General features: G+C 44.4%; 1 protein-coding gene and 1 pseudogene across 1 annotated transcript; one reads left to right on the forward strand and one right to left on the reverse strand.

The window, feature by feature from the left end:
• LOC135511994 (cdc42 effector protein 1-like) overlaps nt 1–2,308 on the forward strand; it is an 18,127-nt pseudogene extending 15,819 nt beyond the window's left edge.
• Nucleotides 2,294–24,746, reverse strand: LOC135511993 (SH3 domain-binding protein 1-like). Its single transcript, XM_064933548.1, has 18 exons — nt 24,480–24,746; nt 9,532–9,574; nt 9,295–9,399; nt 9,126–9,202; nt 8,923–9,034; nt 8,414–8,490; nt 8,040–8,127; nt 7,858–7,926; nt 7,656–7,746; nt 6,263–6,399; nt 6,021–6,129; nt 5,817–5,898; nt 5,620–5,700; nt 5,145–5,258; nt 4,783–4,880; nt 4,389–4,551; nt 3,913–4,268; nt 2,294–3,456 (listed from the first exon to the last, which is right to left on the reverse strand). Exons 1-18 carry the CDS (start codon nt 24,524–24,526, stop codon nt 3,200–3,202), a joined length of 2,106 nt encoding a protein of 701 aa, XP_064789620.1. The 5' UTR covers nt 24,527–24,746; the 3' UTR covers nt 2,294–3,199.
• Nucleotides 24,747–25,130: the final 384 nt, after the last annotated feature.

Consider the following 25,130-nt stretch of genomic DNA (forward strand, 5'->3'; position numbering starts at 1 on the left):
AGGACAGACTGAGCATAGTCCAATTTACTTCCCAGGACAGACTAGCATAGTCCACTTTACTTCCCAGCAGAGACTGAGCATGGTCCACTTTACTTCCCAGGACAGACTAGCATAGTCCACTTTACTTCCCAGCAGAGACTGAGCATGGTCCACTTTACTTCCTAGGACAGACTAGCATAGTCCACTTTACTTCCCAGCAGAGACTGAGCATGGTCCACTTTACTTCCCAGGACAGACTAGCATAGTCCACTTTACTTCCCAGCAGAGACTGAGCATAGTCCACTTTACTTCCCAGGACAGACTAGTATAGTCCACTTTACTTCCTCGGACAGACTAGCATAGTCCACTTTACTTCCTAGGACAGACTAGCATAGCTTCTTTGAGATTATTCATGAAGGTAGAACTAGGGTGCCAACTGGAATTTGATTTATTCATCCTGTAAAATAGATTTTTAGATTTTTAAATTTCTTGTCAATAATCTTTCACAAACCAAAATGTTAGGACTAAACTCCTTGTCTCTCCTCCCCCTCAGGTTTGGAGTCAGGTTTCGCCACTCTGCCCCGCCTCTCCCGTTCAGCAGAACGTCAGTCGCAACAGGGAGGGTCTATTTCCTGTACCCCCAATGCCCACGGCTGCTCGCTCACCGATGTCTCCGCCCTCCTGAAGTCCTCCGCAGACCCCACCCTGACTTCTGACCCCGGCCACATGACCCAGTATGAGTCCCTGACCTCCATGGCCTCCTTCACCTTTGACCTGGGGCCCTCCCTCATGAGCGAGGTGTTCGGTTTGATTGACAGCCCTAACGGCCACCTAGAGCCCAGCCATGCCTGGGTGGCAGAGGAGCCAAGCGGCTCTGCATTTGGGTTTGTGACCAATGAAGGCTCGGAGATGGACTCGGAGATGGATGCCACCACTGCCTCATTGGTGGATTCTCTGCTTCGAGAAGACTGTAGCAGCAGGAAGAGTCCATATGGGATGGAGTGGGAAGAGGAGGAAGAGGAGGCTAGGAGAATGGAGATGAATGGAGGTGGGCAGCATCTTAAAGGGGCGGTGCCTGATTTAGTGATGGGCTCCCCATCTAGACAGAGGCCTGCTATGGAGAGTGAGAGGTTCCAGGGTGCCACTGATGTGCTGGGAGTGCTCTACGGAGTTGGAGGGACCCTGAAGGGGCAGCAGAGGATGGATCTGGAGGGAGAGGGGACCATGGGCCAGACCATGAAGAAAACACCTTACATCTGCATTACCCCTGATGAGGAGGAGGAAATCAAAGTCTGAACAGAACCGACAGACTAAATGGACAACAATTCTTTTAACCAGAAGTACCTACTACAGATTTGGGATTATTGCTTAATTCCTTGTAAATACTTTTGTTTTAAGAAAAAACATTTTTTCCATCAATGAGGCTAGCTTATTGACCTGAGTCACCCTTGAACCCTTCTTCATAATATTAGAATATTCATTGGAGAAATTGAATTTTATAAGTCGTCAGAAGACTCACATAAAGACTTTGCTATTATTTGTTGAAACATTATGGAGGCTGACGGTTCCCCAAGCGAACATACTGTATGGAAGGAGCTTGAACAGGTTAATAATAGCTTTCAAAAGAGGTCACTGGAACCAGTGGCGAACAAAGAGATGGGGTAGAAAGTGTCAGAGTGTACCAGAGAAAGTGGTTGTTGGACACAGACGAGTTACCATGGAAACACTACAGATGTTGCTCAACAGTGTGTAAGTCTGTTAACAGCTGGTTATATATAGTCAGTTTGGACTTCCTGAGCAAAATGCTCAATGTGGGACTTCATAGAACTATTCAAGGCAACAGGCAGGACACAAAGATGAAGCAGTAGCCATTTCTAGCCATTCAAACACTACACCAAGAGAGAGATCTTAAGTCTTAGAACATGACGTTGACTACAGGAAAACAATCATATTTTGGCTGGTGCTTACACTTTTTATTGGTCTACAGATACAGTATGAAGCACAAAACCTGAGAAATTTACTCAGAAGTTAAATAGAAGAAGGTAATTTTGTACAATGTTGTAGTATAAGTATAATGTTTGGACAGTAAGTTTGTTAATTCACATATTAACATCATACTCCATTTCGAAATGTTTCTCAAATTCATTAAGGGTCTAACTCATATTGCTTTTTGAATTGATAGTCACCTGCTTGTCTACTATTCTGTCAACTAATGGTTGAATCCTCTTTTTAAAGCAGTGTCTTCTATCCATATACATGTGCTGCTGTTGACACCAATGATATTTCTATAATGATAATAATACATGCAATAAAATGTTTTTAATTAGCATTAATACTTTATTTACATGTCTGAAAACATACTGTACTACAAAACAGCTCTAAATAAATCACAACACATCATGCATATACAGAGGCTTCAAAGAGTACTCACATCCCTTGTATTCGAGACACAACAATCTCACCCATCTACACACAATACACCATAAGGACAAAGTGAAAATATGATTTTAGAAATGTTTGCAAATGTATTGAGAATTAAATAGAGAAATATCGAATTTCCACCCCTGAGTCAATACTTTGTAGAAGCATCTTTGGCATGTCTGCTTTTTTTAACCTACTGTATCTACCAATAGGTGTCCTGCTTTGTGAGGCAAAGGAAAACCTCCCTTTGTGGTTGAATCTGTGTTTGAAATGCACAGCTCGACGGAGGGACCTTACAGATAACGTAGTCATTCAAAGATCATGTTAAACACTATTATTGCACACAGTGTGAGTCCATTCAACTTATTTTGTGACTTGTTAAGCACTTTTCTACTCCTGAACTTATTTAGGCTTGCCATAACAAAGGGGTTGAATACTTATTTACTCGAGACATTTCAACATTTCATTTGTACAAATTTTGAAAAACATAATTTCACTTTGACATTATGGGGTATTGTGTGTAGGCCAGTGACACAAACATCTAAATGAAATATATTTTAAATTCAAGGCGTAACTCAACAACATGAAAAAAGTCAAGGGGTGTGAATGATTTCTGAAGAAACTGTATGGTAGCGCTCAAAGCACTTGGAACTGGCTGTAGAAGCCCAATACATCTCTGGCCTTGATACGCAACCCAAACAAGGTGACACCAAATGTCAGGTTACAGTCTACATTTGTACCTAAAGCATGAGAAAACTTCTTTACACACGCTTAGATGACACTCTATATCTCTACCTCATCACTGCGCTATAGAGGTCACCTGTTTGCTCACCAGTACTGGCGGCTTGGGTGGTGGGATTTGAGGGGGCCTAATTGCACCCTTTTTGTTTGGGGCCTTCTTCAGGACCGGAGCTAGGGGCTTGGGTTTTGGGTGTGGCTGGGTTTTGGGTGCCACTGCTGGGGCTGGAGGTGCTGGGGTCCTGGGTCTGGAGTATGTAGCGACCACCTGCTCTTTACCAGGGATGGACCGCTTATGTTGAAAGAAGGAACTCCTCGCTGTGAAAAGAGAGAAAGAGGTAGTTGGGTGTTGAGGATTGATTGAGGATAAGTCTTATTGTGACTATATATGTGCATTATTATATTAGAGTATTTGTCTTTACATCGACTTGAAACTCAACCTGTTGGTTGTGGTAGTGCAACAGTTATTTATGACAACAGTTTCGTCATTAGAAGCCGTTGGTAATTTTGGTCACTGCTGCCATAGAACGTGGCTTCCTGTGTACTAAAGTGGAGCAGTACTTTGCCACTTATGCTGAGCTGGACTGTGACACACCACATGAGCTCTGTGGTTGACTTCAGCACTGTCAATAAATAGCGTTAGCTTATGACCACATGAGCTCTATGGATGACTTCAGCGCTGTCAATAAATAGCGTTAGCTAGCTACCACATGAGTTCTGTGTTTTACTATGCACCATTAGCATGTCATGGAATGGCCGTGGAGGGTCACCTACGTTTGTATGATGAAGTGATTGTCAGTATAGCTTTGGGGGAGTCCGGTGGGGCCTCTAAGATGGGTTCTAGTGATTCCGATTCAGGGCTCTGCTTCTGGGTCGGACTGCAGTCAGACACCGGTGGTGGGGAAGGAACCAGGGTTGGGCCAGGAGACAGTTTGGGGCTGGGTAGTGGGGATGTGTTGTGAACCAGTGTTGGGCTTGAGATGGGGAACGTGCTCTGGGTCTGGACTGAGGTACGGGTAAGTGGGGTTGGGCTAGGTGGGTCTGAGGCAGAGTTCCCCCAGGTGGTGGTTCTATGAACAATGGAGCCTGACTTGAAGATGAATAGACCTCCACTGTTCTGTGATCCTGAGCTGAGGAGGAGACGGTTGGTGTTAGATAACACACTGTTATAATTAAAGAGTGAACAAGTAAACTCTGTTCAAATGCCTATTGACAATGTTTCATTCCTGTTCTGTCTGTGTGTGTGGTACCTGATTGTTCTACAGAGAGAAGGATGAGAAGGGGTAGAGGAAGAGCATAAGGAAGAGGAGGAGGTAGTTCTGGCAAGGTTCTCTTTCCCAGACTCTGAGGGTTCAGGTTCTAACAAGGTCAAATCTGAGACCCCAGGAAGATCAGGAATCTCAAAGTCCACCTCTGGAAAGGAACACAACATAGGTCATGTTGCATAAAAGATCTATAGACCTACCTAGCTTAGCTCAACACAGTAAGATAAACATGAATGGTCATAAGGCATTCAGGCAGCTCACTCTGGTATCATAGTGGCGAACTTCCACAAATGTCATGCAAACCAACTCATCATTTAAAGGACTCCCAGTACTCCTCCCCGGAACACAAGTAAACAGAACATTGAAGGTGGTACTGTACCTTCTGGAAACAGGCTGCTGGAGTATTTTATGAGAGGCTCAACCACCGCCACGACCTGGACAGAGGAGGCAGATGCCATGTCCAACAACGCTGCCTCCCTGAGAGAGAGAGGAAAATAGAGAAAAATAGACACCGGTACAGAATTGCACGGAGGAGAGGAAAATTGAAGTAAGACAAAGAGAGAGGGAGGGAGAAAGAAAAGAGGTTAAAGTCAACTACTAAATAACACAGACCTAATCAGATTAATAACAACAGAAAGTGACATCAGGAACAACACTTAGACATAGGGCTATTATGACAGACAGATAGCTAGACAGTGTGGTTCAGTTTCCTCTCTCTGTCACCGTGTCAGTAGTACCCACCCCTCCATGTGAGGCCACAACAGATTGGGACCCAGTACTATGGCAATGTTACTGGGACTCATCCTGTTAACCGCCTGCTGCTCTGACAGACATGACAGGAACTGTACCAGGTACCTAATAGAGGGGAGGAGGGAGAGAGAGAAAAACAGAGAGAGCGAGACAGAGACAGAGAGAGAGAGACAGAGACAGAGAGAGAGAGGCAGATAGGAAGAGATTCACAATCATCACACACCCTGCATCATTCTTGAGTGTTTATAACTTCACACAGGAATCTTTCAAGATCACAGGAGGTTGGTGACAACTTGATTGGGGAGGACGGGCTCATGGTAATCGCTGGAGCCAAATTGAGTAGAATGGTATCAGATACATCAAACACATGGTTTGTTGCAATTCCATTCGCTCCGTTCCATACATTATTATGAGCAATCCTCCCCTCAGCAGCCTCCACTGGTCAAGATCTGAGAGAGCTATGTACCGGAGGTTGTTGTAGTTTTCTGATGGTAACTTCTTCAGCACAATTTTAAACTGCTCAAGTTTGTCTGTCAATTCTTTCTCCCTAAATAATGACGGGGACAGGCAGAGAGATGTTTTATGAGGAGAAATTAGAGAGAAATGATATAAAGACACTATAAACTGTATGCTTCTAAGATGTAGACCAATCAAGGACCTTACCCTGCTGCTTGAAACCAATCATTGTAGAGTTCAAAGGTCATGAGAGGTTCAGGCAGCTCTCTCAGGTAGCTTTTCAAAGCCCCTACATTGAAAAAATAGAAGATGCTACTTAATGCCTACGTGTTGTTGTACTGTCAAGTAAACACATTTGAAACTTGAAAACCTTGAATAAGGAGTAGTTTCAACAGGGACATTCTCTCTGACCTGCGACTGCGTGAGGGTCAGTGAACTCGCTGTGGTTCATGACTCCTCCATCCAGACTGCTCTTCAGTCTCTTCACTACCGAGGCTGCTGCCGCCAGACGAAACAGACCCTGAGAGAGAGATGGAGGGAGAGAGATATAGACCAATTTTATCCAGGAGGGCATTATCGTAGACTGGCTAGTTAATTAATTAAATCCCATTCACATGAATACCATGTAGTAGATGAATAATTTCAGTCCTCACCTCCTCCCTCATGCCGGTGTGCAGCAGCATGTGAACACACTCCTGGATGGGAACAGCGATCTCCCTGCCGCTGTCATACAGGTGAGTCAGCAGGGGCTCCCCGTATACCTTCCCCCTAGAGTTGTTCTTCTGGGAGTCTGTGGTAACACATACTGGTGACACACTGGACAAATACTACAATTAGGCAGGTGGGAGCAACACATTGGATAGGGTGAATTACCTATGTACAGTAAGTAAGCCTGGGTATTGTAACTGCAAACACACATACTGTACACATACTCACACACACATACTCACACACACATGCTCACACACACACACACACGCACACACACACACACACACACACACACACACACACACACACATACAAACCTACTCATTCAAGGGTTTTTCTTTATTTGACTATTTTCTACATTGTAGAATAATAGTAAAGACATCAAAACTATGAAATAACACACATGGAATCATGTAGTAAACAAAAAAAGTGTTAAACAAAGATTCTTCAAAGTAGCCACCCTTTGCCTTGATGACAGCTTTGCATACTCTTGGCATTCTCTCAACCAACTTCATGAAGAATGCTTTTCCAACAGTCTTGAAGGAGTTCCCACATATGCTGAACACTTGTGGCGGCTTTTCCTTCACTCTACGGTCCAACCCATCCCAAACCATTTCAATTGGGTTGAGGTCAGGTGACTGTGGAGGCCAGGCCATCTGATGCAGCACTCTCCTTCTTGGTCAAATAGCTCTTACACAGCCTGGAGGTGTGTTTTGGGCCATTGTCCTGTTGAAAAACAAATGATAGTCCCACTAAGCGCAAACCAGATGGGATGGTGTATCACTGCAGAATGCTCTGGTAGCCATGCTGGTTAAGTGTGCCTTGAATTCTAAATAAATCACTGACAATGTCACCAGCAAAGCACCCCCACGTCATCACACCTCCCCCTCCATGCTTCATGGATGGTGGGAACCAAATATGCAGAGATAATCCATTCACCTACTCTGCGTCTCACAAAGACACCAAAAATATCACATTTGGACTCATCAGACCAAAGGACAGATTTCCACCGGTCTAATGTCCATTGCTCGTGTTTCTTGGCCCAAGCAAGTCTCTTCCTATTATTGGTGTCCTTTAGTAGTGGTTTCTTTGCAGACATTGCACCATGAAGGCCTGATTCACACAGTGTCGTCTGAACAGTTGATTTTGAGATGTGTCTGTTACTTGAACTCTGTGAAGCATTTATTTAGTGGAAAACCCTGGAATGAGTAGTTGTCTCCAAACTTTTCATGGGTACTGTACATTCATTCATACACACACACACACACACACACACACACACACACACACACACACACACACACACACACACACACACACACACACACTATTCACCTGTTTGATTGTGGCTTTCTTTTAGCTCAGTGATGTTTCGTTCCAGGAAGTCATGGGAATTCTTATGATGTTCTGCTTGTAGTTCCAGCAGCTGAGAGGGCACAAACCAGGCACTTATCAAATTGAATTCCTTATAGCACATGATAATTAACAAAAGTAAAACACAACTTGAAAGAGAGGACAATTAGCGGGCCACACTCACATGAATGAAGTAGTTGGCATAGGCCTCTTCTTTAGTGGCAAAGTGATAGAGATCTGCAGAGTACTGATCCTGTAGAGAATGAATAGCCATACCAACAGTATGTATGTAAGAGGCTAAAACTACCGCAGGAAACAACAAAGTGTCCTAAACAGTAACACGTAATAGGAGTGACCATCCAACACCTTGATACTCTCCAGTTTCCTCCAGGCCTCCTCCACCTCTTCTTTCAGCCCGTCCTGCTTTGCCTGAGGGCCTGTACTGGCCTGGGACCTGAAGGGGCAAAGTCATTCATGATCAGAAGCCAGAAAGCAAACGAGAGGACACAATGGAGATACTGATTAAAGGTAGTTATTATAGATGTATAAAGGAACTATACACTGGTGGGAAGAGCTATAGGAGGATTGGCTCAATGTAATTGTTGGAATGGAATAAATGGAACTGTGTCAACCACTACCTCCACTGGTCTGGAACATATAGGGTCTGTCACCTATCCGGTGTATGTGACAATAAAACATCTTAAAGTGCTAAATACCATCACACAGAATGTGTGACCCACTTGTTGAGTGCATTGTGCCAGTCCATTGTGAGTTTTGCAAACTGCTTCTTGTTTTTGAGAATCTCTGGAAGGTCTTCCTACAGATGGAAACAGAGTTAGTATTTATATGCTGAACAACTAATCAAATGCCTACCCAGACTATTTGCATTTTTTTGCGCTGCTGCTACTCACTGTTCATTATCTATACTGTACATAGTCACTTTACCCCTACCTACATGTACAAATTACCTCAACTCAGTACCGGTACCCTCTGTATATAGCCTGGTTATTGTTATTTTATTGTTGCTCTTTTATTTTTTTACTTTATTTAGTACGTTTTTTTCTTAAAAACTACATTGTTGGTTAAGAGTTTGTAAGTAAGCAATTCACGGTAAGGTGAAGGTAAGGTAACACCTGTTGTATTCGGCGCACGTGACAAATAACATTTGATTTGATTTGATACTACATAATCACAAACTTTCATTTTCGTCCAAAAGTGTCTGAAAGCCTCTTGCTCCTGCAGCCCTTACCTCACTGAGCTTATTGAGAGGCTCCAAAACCTCCTTCTCCAGCTTCAGCTCAAATTCAGCCAGTGTTTTGGCCAGATGGTTCTCCATGAAGCAACACATCTCCAACACTTTCCTATCAGAGCGGAAATAGGCTGATTGATTAATTGACTAATGTTTGACTGATCATTTGGATGATGAATAAATGGTTTGGCTACATAAAGTACCTGATAGAAGAGTCTGCATCAAAGTCTTTAAAGCTCTCAGCCATGCTAACAGAGAGCAGCATGAGAGGGAGTTTTTTCTGGAGAGAGACATAGTTTTGTATTGATAATCATAACAGATGTAAGTCAAGTCAAAGGGAAGGGATGAAAGGTGAAAAAGAGGAGACGTTACCATTCGTCTCTCTGTGTCCAGCCCTAGTTGACTCTGCAGACAGCCAAGCAGCTTCTTGTGAATAACCTGCGCTGCCTTCTTGGCTGGCTCCACCCGCTGCTCCACCTAAGACCAATGAAAATGACAGATATAGAGTGTGTCTTATGTTCACAGTGTGAGCTAGGTCCCAAATGTATTCACCCTTCACGTAGTGAACTGAGCGACTGCTACCCCCCTTTTTAATCAGATTTAACTCACCATAACCAGATCCTCTGTGAGAAGGTCAGTGGCATCCTGTGATCTGTTGATAACAATTAAAAAAGGCTTTCAGGCCGCTTTTGTTTTGCGGTGTTTTGCAGCATGTGCATTTATTATGGATCCCCATTAGTTCAGCAGCCACTCTTCTTGGGGTCCAGCAAAGTACAGCTCTATGGGAGATTAGTACACATGTAGCTCTTCCACTGTCAGTCAGATGAGATCAACATCCTAAAGTTAGAGCAGAGGCTACTGCTGTGGGCTGCTGTGGTTTAGATAGGAAGCAGGCCAGATAGAGGGGGGGGGGGGGTGGAGGGGAAGTTGGCTGAGGAGGGCTACTGCTCAAGCCAGGGCCCTCCAACCTCACCCTACTGTACCTGCAACTGAATTGTGCCTGGAGTGCCCCTGAAGTACCCCCTCATGTGCATTTTACCAGTAGGCCTATGGTCTCATGAGTCTTCTCAAGTACCCCTATGGATAGGTCAAGTACCCCCAGGGGTCCTAGTACCCATGGTTGAGAACCACTGCCCTAACCCACTGTTTTAGGTTACTTACAGGTGAAGATGGAGAGACAGAGAGTGAGTGAGAGAGACAGGCAAAGAGAGAGAGAGAGATTCATTTGTATTGTTTATTTAACTTTGTCTATTATCTACTTCACCTGCTTTGGCAATGTTAACAAATGTTTCCCATGCCAATGAAGCCCTTAAATAAATTTAATTTAGAGAGAAAGACTGAGAGAGAGAGAGAGTAAGAGAGAGAGAGAGAGAGAGAGAGAGAGAGAGAGAGAGAGAGAGATACAAATATTAGAATCAACTATTAAAGACTAACCCAAAAAGTGTTAGACCAACCCCAAAAAAGGCCCGTGGTGTTGATGGTATACTCAATGAAAGGATAAAATATACAGACAACAAATTTCAAATTGGCTATACTTAAACTCTTTAACATCATCCTTAGCTCTGGCATCTTCCCCAATATTTGGAACCAAGGACTGATCACCCCAATCCACAAAAAAGGAGACAAATTTTACCCCAATAACTACTGTGGGATATGCGTTAACAGCAACCTTGGGAAAATACACTGCATTATCATTAACAGCAGACTCGTACATTTCCTCAGTGAAAACAATGTACTGAGCAAATGTCAAATTGGCTTCTTATCAAATTACTGTATGACAGACCACGTATTCACCCTACACATTCGAATTGACAAACAAAAAAACAAAACAAAGGTGAAGCCTTCTCATGCTTTGTTGATTTAAAAAAAAGCATTTGGCGGCATTTGGCATGAGAGTCTACTATACAAATTGATGGAAAGTGGTGTTGGGGAAAAAACACAAGATATTATAAAATCCATGTACACAAACAACAAGTGTGCGGTTAAAATTGGCAAAAAAACACACATTTCTTTCCACAGGGTCGGGGGGTGAGACAGGGATGCAGCTTAAGCCCCACCCTCTTAAACCTATATATCAACGAATTGGCGAGGGCACTAGAACAGTCTGCAGCACCCGGCCTCACCCTACTAGAATCTGATGTCAAATGTCTACTGTTTGCAGATGATCTGGTGTTTCTGTCACCAAGCCGTATTCATTGATCTGGCCAAGGCTTTCGACTCTGTCAATCACCACATCCTCATCGGCAGACTCGACAGCCTTGGTTTCTCAAATGATTGCCTACTTCTCTGATAGAGTTCAGTGTGTCAAATCGGAGGGTCTGCTGTCCGGACCTCTGGCAGTCTCTATGGGGGTGCCACAGGGTTCAATTATTAACTCTTTTCTCTGTATACATCAATGAGGTCGCTCTTGCTGCTGGTGAGTCTCTGATCCACCTCTACGCAGACGACACCATTCTGTATACTTCTGTCCCTTCTTTGGACACTGTGTTAACAACCCTCCAGGCAAGCTTCAATGCCATAGAACTCTCCTTCCGTGGCCTCCAATTGCTCTTAAATACAAGTAAAACTAAATGCATCCTCTTCAACCGATCGCTACCTGCATCTGCCCGCCTGTCCAACATCACTACTCTGGACGGCTCTGACTTAGAATACGTGGACAACTACAAATACTTAGGTGTCTGGTTAGACTGTAAACTCTCCTTCCAGACCCATATCAAACATCTCCAATCCAAAGTTAAATCTAGAATTGGCTTCCTATTTCGCAAAAAAAGCATCCTTCACTCATGCTGCCAAACATACCCTTGTAAAACTGACCATCCTACCAATCTTCGACTTCGGCGATGTCATTTACAAAATAGCCTCAAATACCCTACTCAACAAATTGGATGCAGTCTATCACAGTGCAATCCGTTTTGTCACCAAAGTCCCATATACTACCCACCATTGCGACCTGTACGCTCTCGTTGGCTGGCCCTCGCTTCATACTCGTCGCCAAACCCACTGGCTCCATGTCATCTACAAGACCCTGCTAGGTAAAGTCCCCCCTTATCTCAGCTCGCTGGTCACTATAGCATCTCCCACCTGTAGCACACCCCCCGGCAGGTATATCTCTCTAGTCACCCCCAAAACCAATTCTTTCTTTGGCCGCCTCTCCTTCCAGTTCTCTGCTGCCAATGACTGGAACGAACTACAAAAATCTCTGAAACTGGAAACACTTATCTCCCTCACTAGCTTTAAGCACCAACTGTCAGAGCAGCTCACAGATTACTGCACCTGTACATAGCCCACCTATAATTTAGCCCAAACAACTACCTCTTTCCCTACTGTATTTAATGTATTTATTTATTTATTTTGCTCCAAATTATTTTTATTTCTACTTTGCACATTCTTCCACTGCATATCTACCATTCCAGTGTTTTACTTGCTATATTGTATTTACTTCACCACCATGTCCTTTTTTTGCCTTTTGCCTGTGTTGTATGTGTCGAACTGCTTTGCTTTATCTTGGCCAGGTCGCAATTGTAAATGAGAACTTGTTCTCAACTTGCCTACCTGGTTAAATAAAGGTGAAATAAATAAATAAAATAATCCAAGGAAGGTCTACAGCAGCACCTAAACCTTCTGCACAGATTCTGCCAGACCTGGGCCCTAACAGTCAATCCCAGTAAGACAAAAATAATGGTGTTCCAAAAAAGGTCCAGTCACCAGGACCACAAATACAAATTCCATCTAGACCCCATTGCCCTAGAGCAGGGGCTCCCAAACTGGGGTACACGTACCAATGCCGTCGGGGGTACGCCAAATAAAAATGTGATTTGATTTTTTATATATATATATACATATTTTTTTCTTTACATTTTTAAACAGTACAATATTTTCCAACGGGGCTATACATTTGGGTGAGTTTTTTTTCTCACCTGAGTAGCCTCGTTTCACTGCCAATAATAAAATGAAACCATCTACTGTTCAGCAAAATAACAACACAATGTCAAATACAGGTAGACATGTCAAATAATTAACATCCAATCACATTAACCGTTACTCTGTCGCAGGAAACCTTCCCTCTTGCGCAGACCTTTATAAATGAAACATGACAATTTGAAAAATAAGCCATGGGAGTTTGAGTGAGAATAAAGACGACTTTCGAGCAGTAAGACATGTATAAAAGCAACAGATTGTCAGGACCCGGTTACGAACCTGGGTCTCCGGAGTGAGAAACAGTCACTTAACCAACTGAGCCACGAATAGACAGCAGAACCCAGAAGATGAGGCAGACACAGCAGTACTTAAGACGGTGTATTTAATAAAGTAAAAAGGAGAAGTCCTAAAATACAAAAATGGCAAATCCAAAAGGTGGTAAGAATAGCACAAAAAAGCCTCAAGAGATACTCAAAAACAGAATTCCACAAGAGCATCCACCGGAATCGACAAGAATACACAGAACACTAGGGCTGGGTGCTAACATACAAACACAGAGCACAGAACTGAGGGAAACTAAGGGTTTAAATACAATCAGGGGAAACGAGGCACAGGTGCAAATAATAATGGGGAACAAGGGAAAAAACGTGAGGTCAAAAAGCACAATGGGGGCATCTAGTGACCAAAACCCGGAACAACCCTGGCCAAATCCTGACAGAATCCCCCCCCTAGGAACGGCTCCTGACGTTCCTACCAGCTCTCTCAGGGTGGAGGGCCCTGAACTGACGAATGAGGTCAGGGTCCAGGATGTCTTTGGCAGGAACCCAGGAGCGCTCCTCGGGACCGTAGCCTTCCCAGTCCACCAGATACTGCCAGGACCGCTGCACCTGGCGGGAATCCAGTATCCGATGGACGGTATAAGCCGGCTGGCCTCCAATGACACGAGGCGGAGGGGGAGGTCTGTCTGCCGGGACAAGGGGAGAAAAAACAACAGGTTTTAACAATGAAATGTGAAATGTGGGATTAATCTTAAGGGATCTGGGTAAGTGTAGGCGATAAGAAACTGGGTTAACTCTCCTGGCAACCTTGAAGGGACCGATGTATTTTTGGGACAGCTTGCGAGACTCCACCCGTAGAGGTAAGTCTCTTGTGGAGAGCCAGACTCTCTGGCCGGGGCGCAGGGTAGGCCCGGGACGGCGACGTCTGTTGGCTTGTTGTTGGTACCTCTGTGAGGAACGCATAAGATTAAGACGGGTCTTCCTCCACATAAGCCGACAGCGTCTGACGAACTTCAAGGCTGAAGGCACTCTGACTTCTGCATCCTGGTCCGGGAACAATGGAGGAGCATAGCCAAACTGACACTCGTGCGGGGACATACCAGTGGAGGAGGAGCGCAAGGTGTTGTGCGCGTATTCGGCCCAAACAATAAAGGATGACCATGTGGACGGGTTGTCACGAGTCATACATCGGAGGGTGGTTTCCAGCTCTTGATTCATCCTCTCTGTTTGGCCGTTGGACTCCGGATGGTACCCTGAAGATAGACTGGCAGAAGCCCCCATGAGTTGGCAGAAGGCCTTCCAAAACCTTGAGGCGAACTGGGGACCTCTGTCAGAAACCATATCTTGAGGAATGCCGAAGACTCGGAACACATGATTAATTACCAACTCAGCTGTTTCCTTGGCAGAAGGTAACTTAGTCAGAGGGACGAACCTGGCCGCCTTTGAAAACCTGTCGATTATGACTAGGATAGTAGTATTGCCATGGGATGGAGGAAGTCCAGTAATAAAGTCCAATGAGATATGGGACCAGGGTCTGTGGGGAACAGGTAAAGGGTGAAGGAGTCCTTTGAGGGCGGAGGTGAGAAGATTTGCCCTGGCAGCACACGGGACAGGCATTGACGAAAGTGGCAACGTCTTCTCTTATGGTAGGCCACCAGAACTTACGCTGGATGAACTCCAAGGTGCGACCTACGCCCGGATGACAGGTGAGGCGAGAGGAGTGCCCCCACAGAAGGACCTGAGTCCTCACTGACTTGGGGACAAACAACCGATTGGCAGGACCTCCTTTCGGGTCCGGTTCGCTAGCTTGAGCACGTCTCACGGTATCCTCAACTTGCCACGAGATCGGAGCCACAATCTTAGCAGCAGGAAGGACAGGCATGTCCGTGTCATCTCGAATGGCAGGAGCGTAGACTCGGGACAGGGCATCCGGTTTGAGATTCTTCGACCCGGGCCGATAGGTGAGGATAAACTGGAATCGATTGAAGAAAAGAGACCATCTAGCTTGTCTAGAGTTCAACCGCTTCGCCTGCTGGATATACTCCAGATTTTTGTGGTCCGTAAGCACTTGAAACGGGTGAGAAGCCCCCTCGAGCCAGTGTCTCCATTCCTTCAATGCCATCTTAACCGCTAGGAGTTCACGATCCCCACATCGTAGTTCCTCTCAGTCGGGGTAAGCCGGTGTGAGAAGAAAGCGCACGGATGAAGCTTCTTGTCTTCACCCCTCTGAGACAGGACAGCTCCAACACCAACCTCTGATGCGTCTACCTCCACCACAAATGGTTCATCCGTAGTCGGTAGTATCAGGATGGGAGCAGAGAGAACGCGCTGCTTGAGTCCTTGGAAGGCCGTCTCAGCTTCTCTTCCCCACAAAAACCTTGCATTGCCACCCTTGGTTAAAGCTGAGAGAGGGGCTGCCACCAAGCTGAAGTTCTTGATGAACTTGCGGTAAAAGTTTGTGAAGCCCAGGAAACGCTGAACTTCCTTAACGGATTTGGGGGTGGGCCAATCCGCTACCGCCCCTACCTTCCTGGGGTCCATTTGGACTCGACCGGGTTCCACTACAAATCCCAGGAATTGTACTCGGGATGAATGGAATTCACATTTTTCCGGCTTAACGTACAGATGGCTGTCCAGGAGGCGTTTGAGTACTTGTCTGACATGCTTAGTGTGTTCTTGAAGGGAGCTCGAAAAGATGAGGATGTCATCCAAGTAAACGAACACAAATATGTTAAGCATATCCCTAAGCACATCGTTTATGAGCGCTTGGAACACCGCTGGGGCGTTGGTCAGGCCGAAGGGCATCACCAAGTATTCATAGTGACCAGTAGGCGTGTTGAAAGCGGTCTTCCACTCGTCACCAGGTCTGATCCGCACAAGATGGTATGCGTTCCGTAGGTCAAGCTTAGTGAAAACAACTGCTTCCTGGAGCAGCTCGAAGGCTGTGGCCATAAGGGGTAGCGGGTAACGGTTACGGACGGTTATGGCATTGAGTCCCCGGTAGTCGATGCAAAGAGGTAATCCACCATCTTTCTTGGCCACAAAGAAAAACCCTGCTCCCGCCGGGGAGGTGGATGGACGCATGAGGCCTGCTTCCAGAGCGTCCTTGATGTAGGTATCCATAGCAGCTCGTTCGGGTGGAGATAGGGAAAAGATCCGACCCCTGGGGGGGCAAGTGCCCGGAAACAGGTCGATGGGGCAATCGTAAGGTCTATGGGGTGGTAGCATGGTGGCCCTCTGTTTGCTAAACACCAGTTTGAGGTCATGGTAACACTCGGGAACTCGGGTCAGGTCGATGGATTCTAAAGACTCGGGAGTAGAACTCGGGAATTCTGGAAAATACAAGTAGCTTGGCACGTAGGACCCCACTGCTTGATAGTGCCCACAGACCAGTCGATGTGAGGGTTATGGCTGTGAAGCCAGGGGTATCCAAGGACGAGAGGGAACTCGGAACAGGAGATCAAATGAAAGTTCATCAATTCCTGGTGTTGTGAAACTGAAAGTCGCAAGGAGGTAGTGACATGAGTGACAAGTCCAGATCCCAAAGGGCTTCCATCCAAAGTAGTGACCCTCATGGGTTCACTTAGAGGTTCAGAGGGAACGCCATTCTCCTTCGCCCAGACACCATCCATGAAGTTACCTGCGGCTCCAGAGTCTACCAAGGCTTGAAGGTGAAGCTTGTGGTTGTCCCAGGAGAGGGTGACTGGAATGAGCAGATGGGAGTTGGACGGATGGGAGGAGGTTATGTTTCCCGTTACAGTTCCCCCCGGTCTGTACGGGACAGAGCGTTTCCCTGGAGCCCGGGACACGTGGAACGGAAATGGCCCGGTTTGCCGCAATATAGACAGCGTCGCTCCCTCATCCGGCGGTCTCTCTCAGCCTGGGAGATGCGTCCAATCTGCATGGGTTCCGATGGAGCCAGCGAGGATAAAGGTGGGGACGGAGCTGGGACTGATAGGGGCTAGAGGTCTACGGTTGAGTTCTCTCTCTCTCAGACGCTGGTCAATGCGTGAGGCCAACTTGATCAGGGACTCGAGATTGTCCGGTGGTTCCCGAGTGGCCAGTTCATCTTGGATAGTGTCGGAAAGGCCTTTCAGAAAGCACACCGTGAGCGCCTCGTTGTTCCAGCCACTTGCTGCTGCCACCGTGCGGAACTGGATGGCATAGTCCGTCACGCTGCGCCAACCTTGGTGGAGAGTCAGGAGCTGTTTGGCTGAGTCAGAACCACTGCTTGGGCCTTGAAACACTCGTTTGAATTCCTCAGTAAAGGCAGAGTAGCTGGCACAGCAGGAACTATGGGCATCCCACACAGCAGTAGCCCAGGCCAGGGCTTTTTCCGACAGCAGGGTGATGATATAAGCGATCTTAGACCGGTCGGTGGGAAACGACGAGGGTTGTAGCTCAAAGGAGAGAGAACATTGGGTGACAAACCCTTTACAAGCACTTGGATCACCTGAGAACCGTTGGGGAGGTGGAAGACGAGGTTCAGCCAGGGGGTTAACTGCCATGGGTACGTGAATCTGAGGTACTGGGACGGGAACTGTTGCCGGGGTAAGACGATCAGATATTTGCTTAATGGAAGTCAGCATCTCCAACAGAAGATGAGAATGTCTAGCCATTAAGGCCTCTTGCTGAACCAGGGCGGCTTCGTGGCGTTGGACAGACTCCTGGTGGTGGGACAGCATGGCAAAAAGGTCCTGGGAACTGGCTGCCTCTGGGTTCATTTATGGCTCTGTGTTTCTGTCAGGACCCGGTTACGAACCTGGGTCTCCGGAGTGAGAAACAGTCACTTAACCAACTGAGCCACGAACAGACAGCAGAACCCAGAAGATGAGGCAGACACAGCAGTACTTAAGATGGTGTATTTAATAAAGTAAAAAGGAGAAGTCCTTAAATACAAAAATGGCAAATCCAAAAGGTGGTAATAGCACAAAAAAGCCTCAAGAGATACTCAAAAACAGAATTCCATAAGAGCATCCACCGGAATCGACAAGAATACACAGAACACTAGGGCTGGGTGCTAACATACAAACACAGAGCACAGAACTGAGGGAAACTAAGGGTTTAAATACAATCAGGGGAAAACGAGGCACAGGTGCAAATAATAATGGGGAACAATGGAAAAAACATAAGGTCAAAAAGCACAATGGGGGCATCTAGTGACCAAAACCCGGAACAACCCTGGCCAAATCCTGACACAGATACCATTAATTAGAAGGGTCTAGAACTGTCTTATATGGTGAGCTACCGAGTGGCTAGGACAAGCAAGTCTCATACTATTGTGGAAGACTTAATTCTTCCTGCTGCCGCTGCTATGGCTGGGACAATGCTGGGGGATAAGGACAAACAAATATATACAGACAATGTCTTTATCAAACAACACTGTTTTACGACGCATCAGTGATATGGCAGGAGATGTTTTGAAACAATTACTGCTTCGCAAACATGCCAGTGAATTCTATGCATTACAGCTGGATGAGTCAACAGATGTGGCAGGCCTGGCACAGCTCCTGGTATATGTCCATTATGTTTATGGGTGGTCAGTTAAGGAAGACATCCTCTTCTGCAAACCACTGAAAACCAGGACAAGATGGGAGGTTATTTTTAAAGTACTGGACACCTTTGTGACATCAAATGGACTTTGGTGGTCAAGATGTGTTGGTATCTGCACTGATGGCGCAAAAGCCATAAAAGGGAGACATAGTGGAGTGGTAACGCTCATGCAAGCAGTTGCTCCCGACGCCACTTGGGTACACTGCAGCATCCACCGAGAGGCTCTTTCTGCCAAGGGAATGAATGACAGCTTGAAAGACGTTTTGGACATTACAGTGAAAATGGGTAACTTTGTTAAAGCAAGGCCCTTGAACTCTCGTGTATTTTCTGCATTATGCAATGATGTGGGCAGCGACCATGTAACGCTTTCACAACATACAGAAGTGCGTTGGTTATCAAGGGGCAAAGAATTGATAGTTTTTTTTAAAATTGAGAGACGAGCTTAAAGTTTTCATAACTTGTCTGACCACTTGCATGATGACGAGTTTCTCACACACCTGGTCTATCTGGGTGATGTTTTTTCTCGCCTGAATGATCTGAATCTAGGATTACTGCGACTCTCCGCAACTATATTCAACGTGAGGAACAAAATTGAGGCTGTGATTAAGAAGTTAGAGCTCTTCTCTGTCTGCATTAACAAGGACAACACACACGTCTTTTCATCATTGTATGATATTTTGTGTGCAAATGAACTCAAGCTTACGGACAATGTCAAATGTGATATAGCGAAGCACCTGTGTGTGTGTGTGTGTGTGTTGGGTGCGCAATTACACAGGTACTTTCCTAAAACGTACAACACAAACAACTGATTTGTTATCCCTTTCATGCCCTGCCTCCAGTACACTTACCGATATCTGAACAAGAGATCCTCGTTGAAATTGCAACAAGCGGTTCTGTGAAAATGGAATTTAATCAGAAGCCACTGCCACAGTTTCTTGCCTTGGCAAATCGTGCTGTTAAGACACTGATGCCCTTTGCAACCACGTACCTATGTGAGAGTGGATTCTTAGCCCTCACTAGCATGAAAACTAAATACAGGCACAGAATGTGTGGATAATGATTTAAGATTGAGACTCTCCAATACAACCCAACATTGCAGAGTTATGTGCTTCCTTTTAAGCAGCTCACCCTTCTCATTAACCTGTGGTGAGTTATTCACCAGTTTTATGAACAAATAAGGTTTTATATGTAAGATGGCTACATAAAGAGCAGAATTATTATTTGTGCCCTGGTCCTATAAGAGCTCTTTGCCACTTCCCACGATCCGGGTTGTGACAAAAACTCACCCTCATTCTTATGTTTAATAAATGTCCTGTATAGCGTGTGTGTGGCAGGCTTACAATGATTGCAAAAAACAACATTTGAGAGTGCACTGACCCTGGTGCGAGAGAGGGTACGCAGTTGGAGGTTGAATGTTTGAAGGGGTACGGAACTATAAAAAGTTTGGGAACCACTGCCCTAGCGCAAACAAAAAACTCCACATACCTCGGCCTAAACATCAGCACCACAGGTAACTTCCACAAAGCTGTGAACGAGCTGAGAGACAAGGCAAGAAGGGCCTTCTATGCCATCAAAAGGAACATAAAATTCAACATATCAATTAGGATCTGGCAAAAAAATAATTTAATCAGTTACAGAACCCATTTCCCTTTATGGTTGTGAGGAATGGGGTCCGCTCATCAACAAAGAATTCACAAAATGGGATAAACACCAAATTGAGACTTCATGCAGAATTCCGCAAAAATATTCTCAGTGTACAATGTAAAACACCAAATAATGCATGCAGAGTCTCTACGAAAAAAAAACACCATTGAAAATATAACCTATATAACCTTTGTTGACTTATTTTCCCTTTCGTACTTGAACTATTTGCACATCATTATAACACTGTATGTAGACAAAATATGACATTTGACATTTCTTTATTATTTTGGAACTTTTGTGAGTGTAATGTTTACTGTACATTTTTTATTGTTTATTTCACTTTTGTTTATTATCTATTTCATTTGCTTTGGCAATGTAAACATGTTTCCCATGCCAAAATAAAACCTTAAATTGCAACTGAATTGAGAGAGAGAGACCGAGAGAGAGACCGAGAGTGAGAGAAAGGAGAAAGAGAGTTGATTTGTGTGCGTTATAATGCTTCAATTATACAGTACAGGTAACAAGTTTGGACACACCTACTCATTCAAGGGTTTTCTTTATTTTTACTATTTTCTACATTGTTCAATAATAGTGAAGACATCAAAACTATGAAATAACACATATGGAATCATGTAGTAACCAAAAGATATAACTATGAAATAACACATATGGAATCATGTAGTAACCAAAATATATATTTTACATTTTAGATTCTTCAAAGTAGCCACCCTTGCCTTGGGGACAGCTTTGGAATGCTTTTCCAACAGTCTTGAATGAGTTCCCACATATGCTAAGTACTTTTTGGCTGCTTTTCCTTCACTCTGCGGTCCAATTCATCCCAAACCATCTCAATTGTGTTGAGGTTGGGTGATTGTAGAGGTCAGGTCATTTGATGCAGCATTCCATCACACTCCTTCATGGTCAAATAGCCCTTACACAGCCTGGAGGTGTAGAGTATGTTGGGTCATTGTCCAGTTGAAAAACAAATGATAGTCCCACTAAGCTCAAACCAGATGGGATGGCGTATCGCTGCAGAATGCTGTGGTAGCCATGCTGGTTAAGTGTGCTTTGAATTCTAAATCACTGACAGTGTCACTAGCAAAGCTCCCACCACGTCATCACACCTCCTCCCCGCTTCACTGCGGGAACCACATATGCAGAGATCATCCGTTCACCTACTCTGCGTCTCACAAAGACACGGCTATTGGAACCAAAAATCTAAAATTTGGACTCATCAGACCAAAGGACTGATTTCCACCGGTCTAAGGCCCATTACTCGTGTTTCTTGTCCCAAGCAAGTCTTCTTCTTAGTGGTGTCCTTTAGTCGTGGTTTCTTTGCAGCAATTCGACCATGAAGGCCTGATTCACACAGTGTCCTCTGAACAGTTAATGTTGAGATGTGTCTGTTACATTTATTTGGGCTGCAATTTCTGAGGCTGGTAACTCTAATGAATTTATCCTCTGCAGCAGACGTAACTCTGGGTCTTTTCCTGTGGAGGTCCTCATGAGTGCCAAAAACATCATAGAGCTTAATGATTTTTGTAACTGCACTTGAAGAAACTTTCAAAGTGTGTGCAAAGCTGTCATCAAGGCAAAGGGTAGCTACATTGAAGAATCTAAATTACAGTATAAAGCATATTTATTTGTTTAACACTCTTTTGGTTACTACATGATTCCATATGTGTTACTTCATAGTTTTGATGTCTTCACTATTATTCAACAATTAAGAAATGTGTAAAAAATAAAGAAAAACCCTTGAATGAGTAGGTGTGTCCAAACTTTTAGCTGGTACTGTATGTCGGGCTTTTCACAGTTTTAGTTTAGAATTTGTATCATGTTAAATATTAGCCACTATCGGGAGCCACCATCAGTAATTCCCACATACATTTATACCTGTCACTTTAGTGTTAGTTTCCTTCCATTTGTAGCCCACGTTTTGCATAATTCCATTCCATTCCGTTTACTTTTCTGTCTTCTGTCACGGCCTTGTAAATTGTTCCTGGGGTCGCTAGCATTAGTAGATTGTCACGCCCTAACCATAGAGAGCCCTTGGATTCTCTATAGTGGTTTAGGTCAGGGTGTGACTAGGGGGGTGTTCTAGAATGTGTTTTTCTATGTTGGTGGTTTTGTATGGTTCCCAATTAGAGGCAGCTGGTAATCGTTGCCTCTAATTGGGGATCATATTTAGGAATCCCTAACTCCCTAACACTCATTTTGAAGTTCGTGACATGATAATATTAGGCTAATGTTGTGCAATAATTTGGGACATGTAGCCTATTTGAATCATTATGGAACTCAGACTACACATAGCAGTTTAAACCCAGAGCCTGGCACATGGTTCACAATGACTGGACAGTTGAGAAGAAGAATATATTTACTTGGCTTCCTGTCATTGATCCCAAAATTCTGAACCTGTTCTCTCCATGTATTCTAGTGAGTCTATTATAAGTAAAAGTATAAGTAAAGGTACACCTTATTTAAAGGGATGGCTTAAGATAAATGTACGGAAAACTCTATTGAATGACAACTCCATGAGAGAATCTGTTGGCCAGCAAGTGGGAGTGTTTTTAGTATAATAATAATATAATATATCCCATTTAGCAGACGCTTTTGACCAAAGCGACTTACAAGACTTACAAGTCGGCTGGGGCCACTACTTTTACATATGGGTGGCCCCAGCGGGAATCGAACCCACGACGCTTGGCGTTGCAAGCGCCATGCTCTACCGACTGAGCCACACAGGACAATTTTATTAAACTAATTCAGCCCACGCAGGGGACCCACGCCTGCAAAGCCTGTTATGCGCCTGCAGAAGGTACATCTGAATACCAAATACTGAGAAGTGCATAGGAAATGTGTGCATTTCCTAAGTCTGAATTGGGCTCATAGAGAGCAGTGTGATTGATAGCAGTGAAACAGCTGCAGTGTAACTTTGAACCCCAACCCAGGTCACAGCTAGGTCACATGATTAGCACCTAAACATGTGAATTTGTGTCTTTTGATTGAAATCTATAACAGGAGATATTCCCACCATCTTTGTGAAAGTACCTATGACATCAAGAGCAAGTTCCCCCTTTTGTGTCACTCACTCTCATTTCAACTTTCCTGTTACAACACCAGATGGACACTACATTTTTTCTAGAATATCTAGAGGAGTATTTCTACATTCAAGCATTTTCCAACAGTTTTTTATTTTCTTCAACTAAACAAAAGTTCAAAGGTGTCTGCCTGTGTGTGTGTCTTGATAGTTACAGTTACAGTCAGTCAGTCAGTCAGTGAGATGAGTGTAGGTAGCTGCTCATCTGAAGTGGCTCTCTACTGGTGCAACCTCCCTGTTAGTTAGCAGGTCTTGTCAATATTCTGAAAACACATCAGTGGAAAAGAGGCCTGCAAACACACTGTGGCCACCTGCTGCAGACACCCTCAGCTCTCAGCCAGGATAGCGTGGGTATCAACAACCCAACGTGGGTGTCCAATGACATATTTCAGCTAATCTGCAGCACAATGTACTACATACACATGTAGATTTGGCTTTTGTAAATGTCACATTATTAGGTCAAAGGTCAGCCAGGGGCACAGTTGACTTTTGAGATACATGGGATATCTTGTGGGCGGGGGTGTGCTTTCAAGTTTACACTTTAACCCATTATGTCACAGGCCACATACAAAGTAAAACATGATTTAAACACACTGCACTTGTCATCTAAAACAACTGTTCATTGTTATGACTGATCTCTCACTCATCCAGACTAAACATTACAGTTATCCACTATTCTCACCTGTCTGTCTGATTCCTAACATTGTTCTTCTTACTTTCATACTAAGGATGGCCTGACAATAACAAACTCAGATTTACTTCAGACACCAAAGATGCCCTGTCCTAAGCAGAACTCAGCTGACTCTTCTTAACAAACTCCTCACTCACCAAAAGTTTGTCAAAAGGTTTTCCCTTCAACACACAGGTGCTCACAGTGAAAATAAGACTAAAACTTAGAACCAGACTGGAGTTTAGATTGTCACAAAACTTGATACATGTAGCATTGGTTACAGAAGTACATTAACTCATGATTGTATTCCCCATTTTATATTGTTAGCTCTATTTTCTGTAATAACTAACCCCCCCTTCCCCCAAAAAAGTCCAAAATGGCACATGAAAGTACTTACTTCCCCACAGATCCTAACTGCTTTAAGAGGTTGAATGATTTCAGCATTGTCGCACAGGAGTCAACCCTCCTCTTACAAACTATCCTTCTGTCTTGAACTCCAGCCAGGACTTCAGTCAGGTATCACCTTGCCAGTGACTGTACTATTTCAATTAGCAAGCACCAATGCAAGTGCTTTTCTTCTGTGTGTGTTGTGAGTGTGCGGCTCTGTCATCCAGCAGTATTCGTTCTTGTTTCGGAAATGTGACTGTTCAACCGCCTCTCTGTCACACAGGTCTGAGAGAAGAGGAAGTTGCTTCAACTGAAGCAACAGCATGGGGAAGAGATTTTTTTCTCCAATATCACAATGTGAAACATTATCATGTAATATCTATCTGAGTCATAGATGTATATCCATCTAGATATTGTAATCTGCCTATTTACAGTACCTTCAGAAAGTACTCACACCGCTTGACTTGTTCCACATTTTGTGGTGTTACAACCTGAATTTAAAAATGGATTACATTTAGATTTTTGTCACTGGCCAACACACAATAACCCAATAACGTCAAAGTGGAATTATGTTTATTTTAGATATGATGTTTTTTTACAAACTAATTTAAAAGGAAAAGCTGAAATGTCTTGAGTCAATAAGTATTCAACCCCTTTGTTA

The sequence above is a fragment of the Oncorhynchus masou genome, chromosome 24, assembly GCF_036934945.1.
Source record: "Oncorhynchus masou masou isolate Uvic2021 chromosome 24, UVic_Omas_1.1, whole genome shotgun sequence".
NCBI classification, from domain to species: Eukaryota; Metazoa; Chordata; class Actinopteri; order Salmoniformes; family Salmonidae; genus Oncorhynchus; species Oncorhynchus masou.

Bases quoted from the DNA above. Each gene is read 5' to 3' on its own strand.
- LOC135511993 (XM_064933548.1), bottom strand. From the start codon at position 24,526: ATGCTGAAATCATTCAACCTCTTAAAGCAGTTAGGATCTGTGGGGAA. The intron at 9,035-9,125 runs GTACTTTATGTA...CCGCTCTGATAG, and splicing joins GATGCAGACTCTTCTATCAG to GAAAGTGTTGGAGATGTGTT. The intron at 4,881-5,144 runs GTGGGTACTACT...TCTCTCTCTCAG, and splicing joins TTGTGGCCTCACATGGAGGG to GGAGGCAGCGTTGTTGGACA.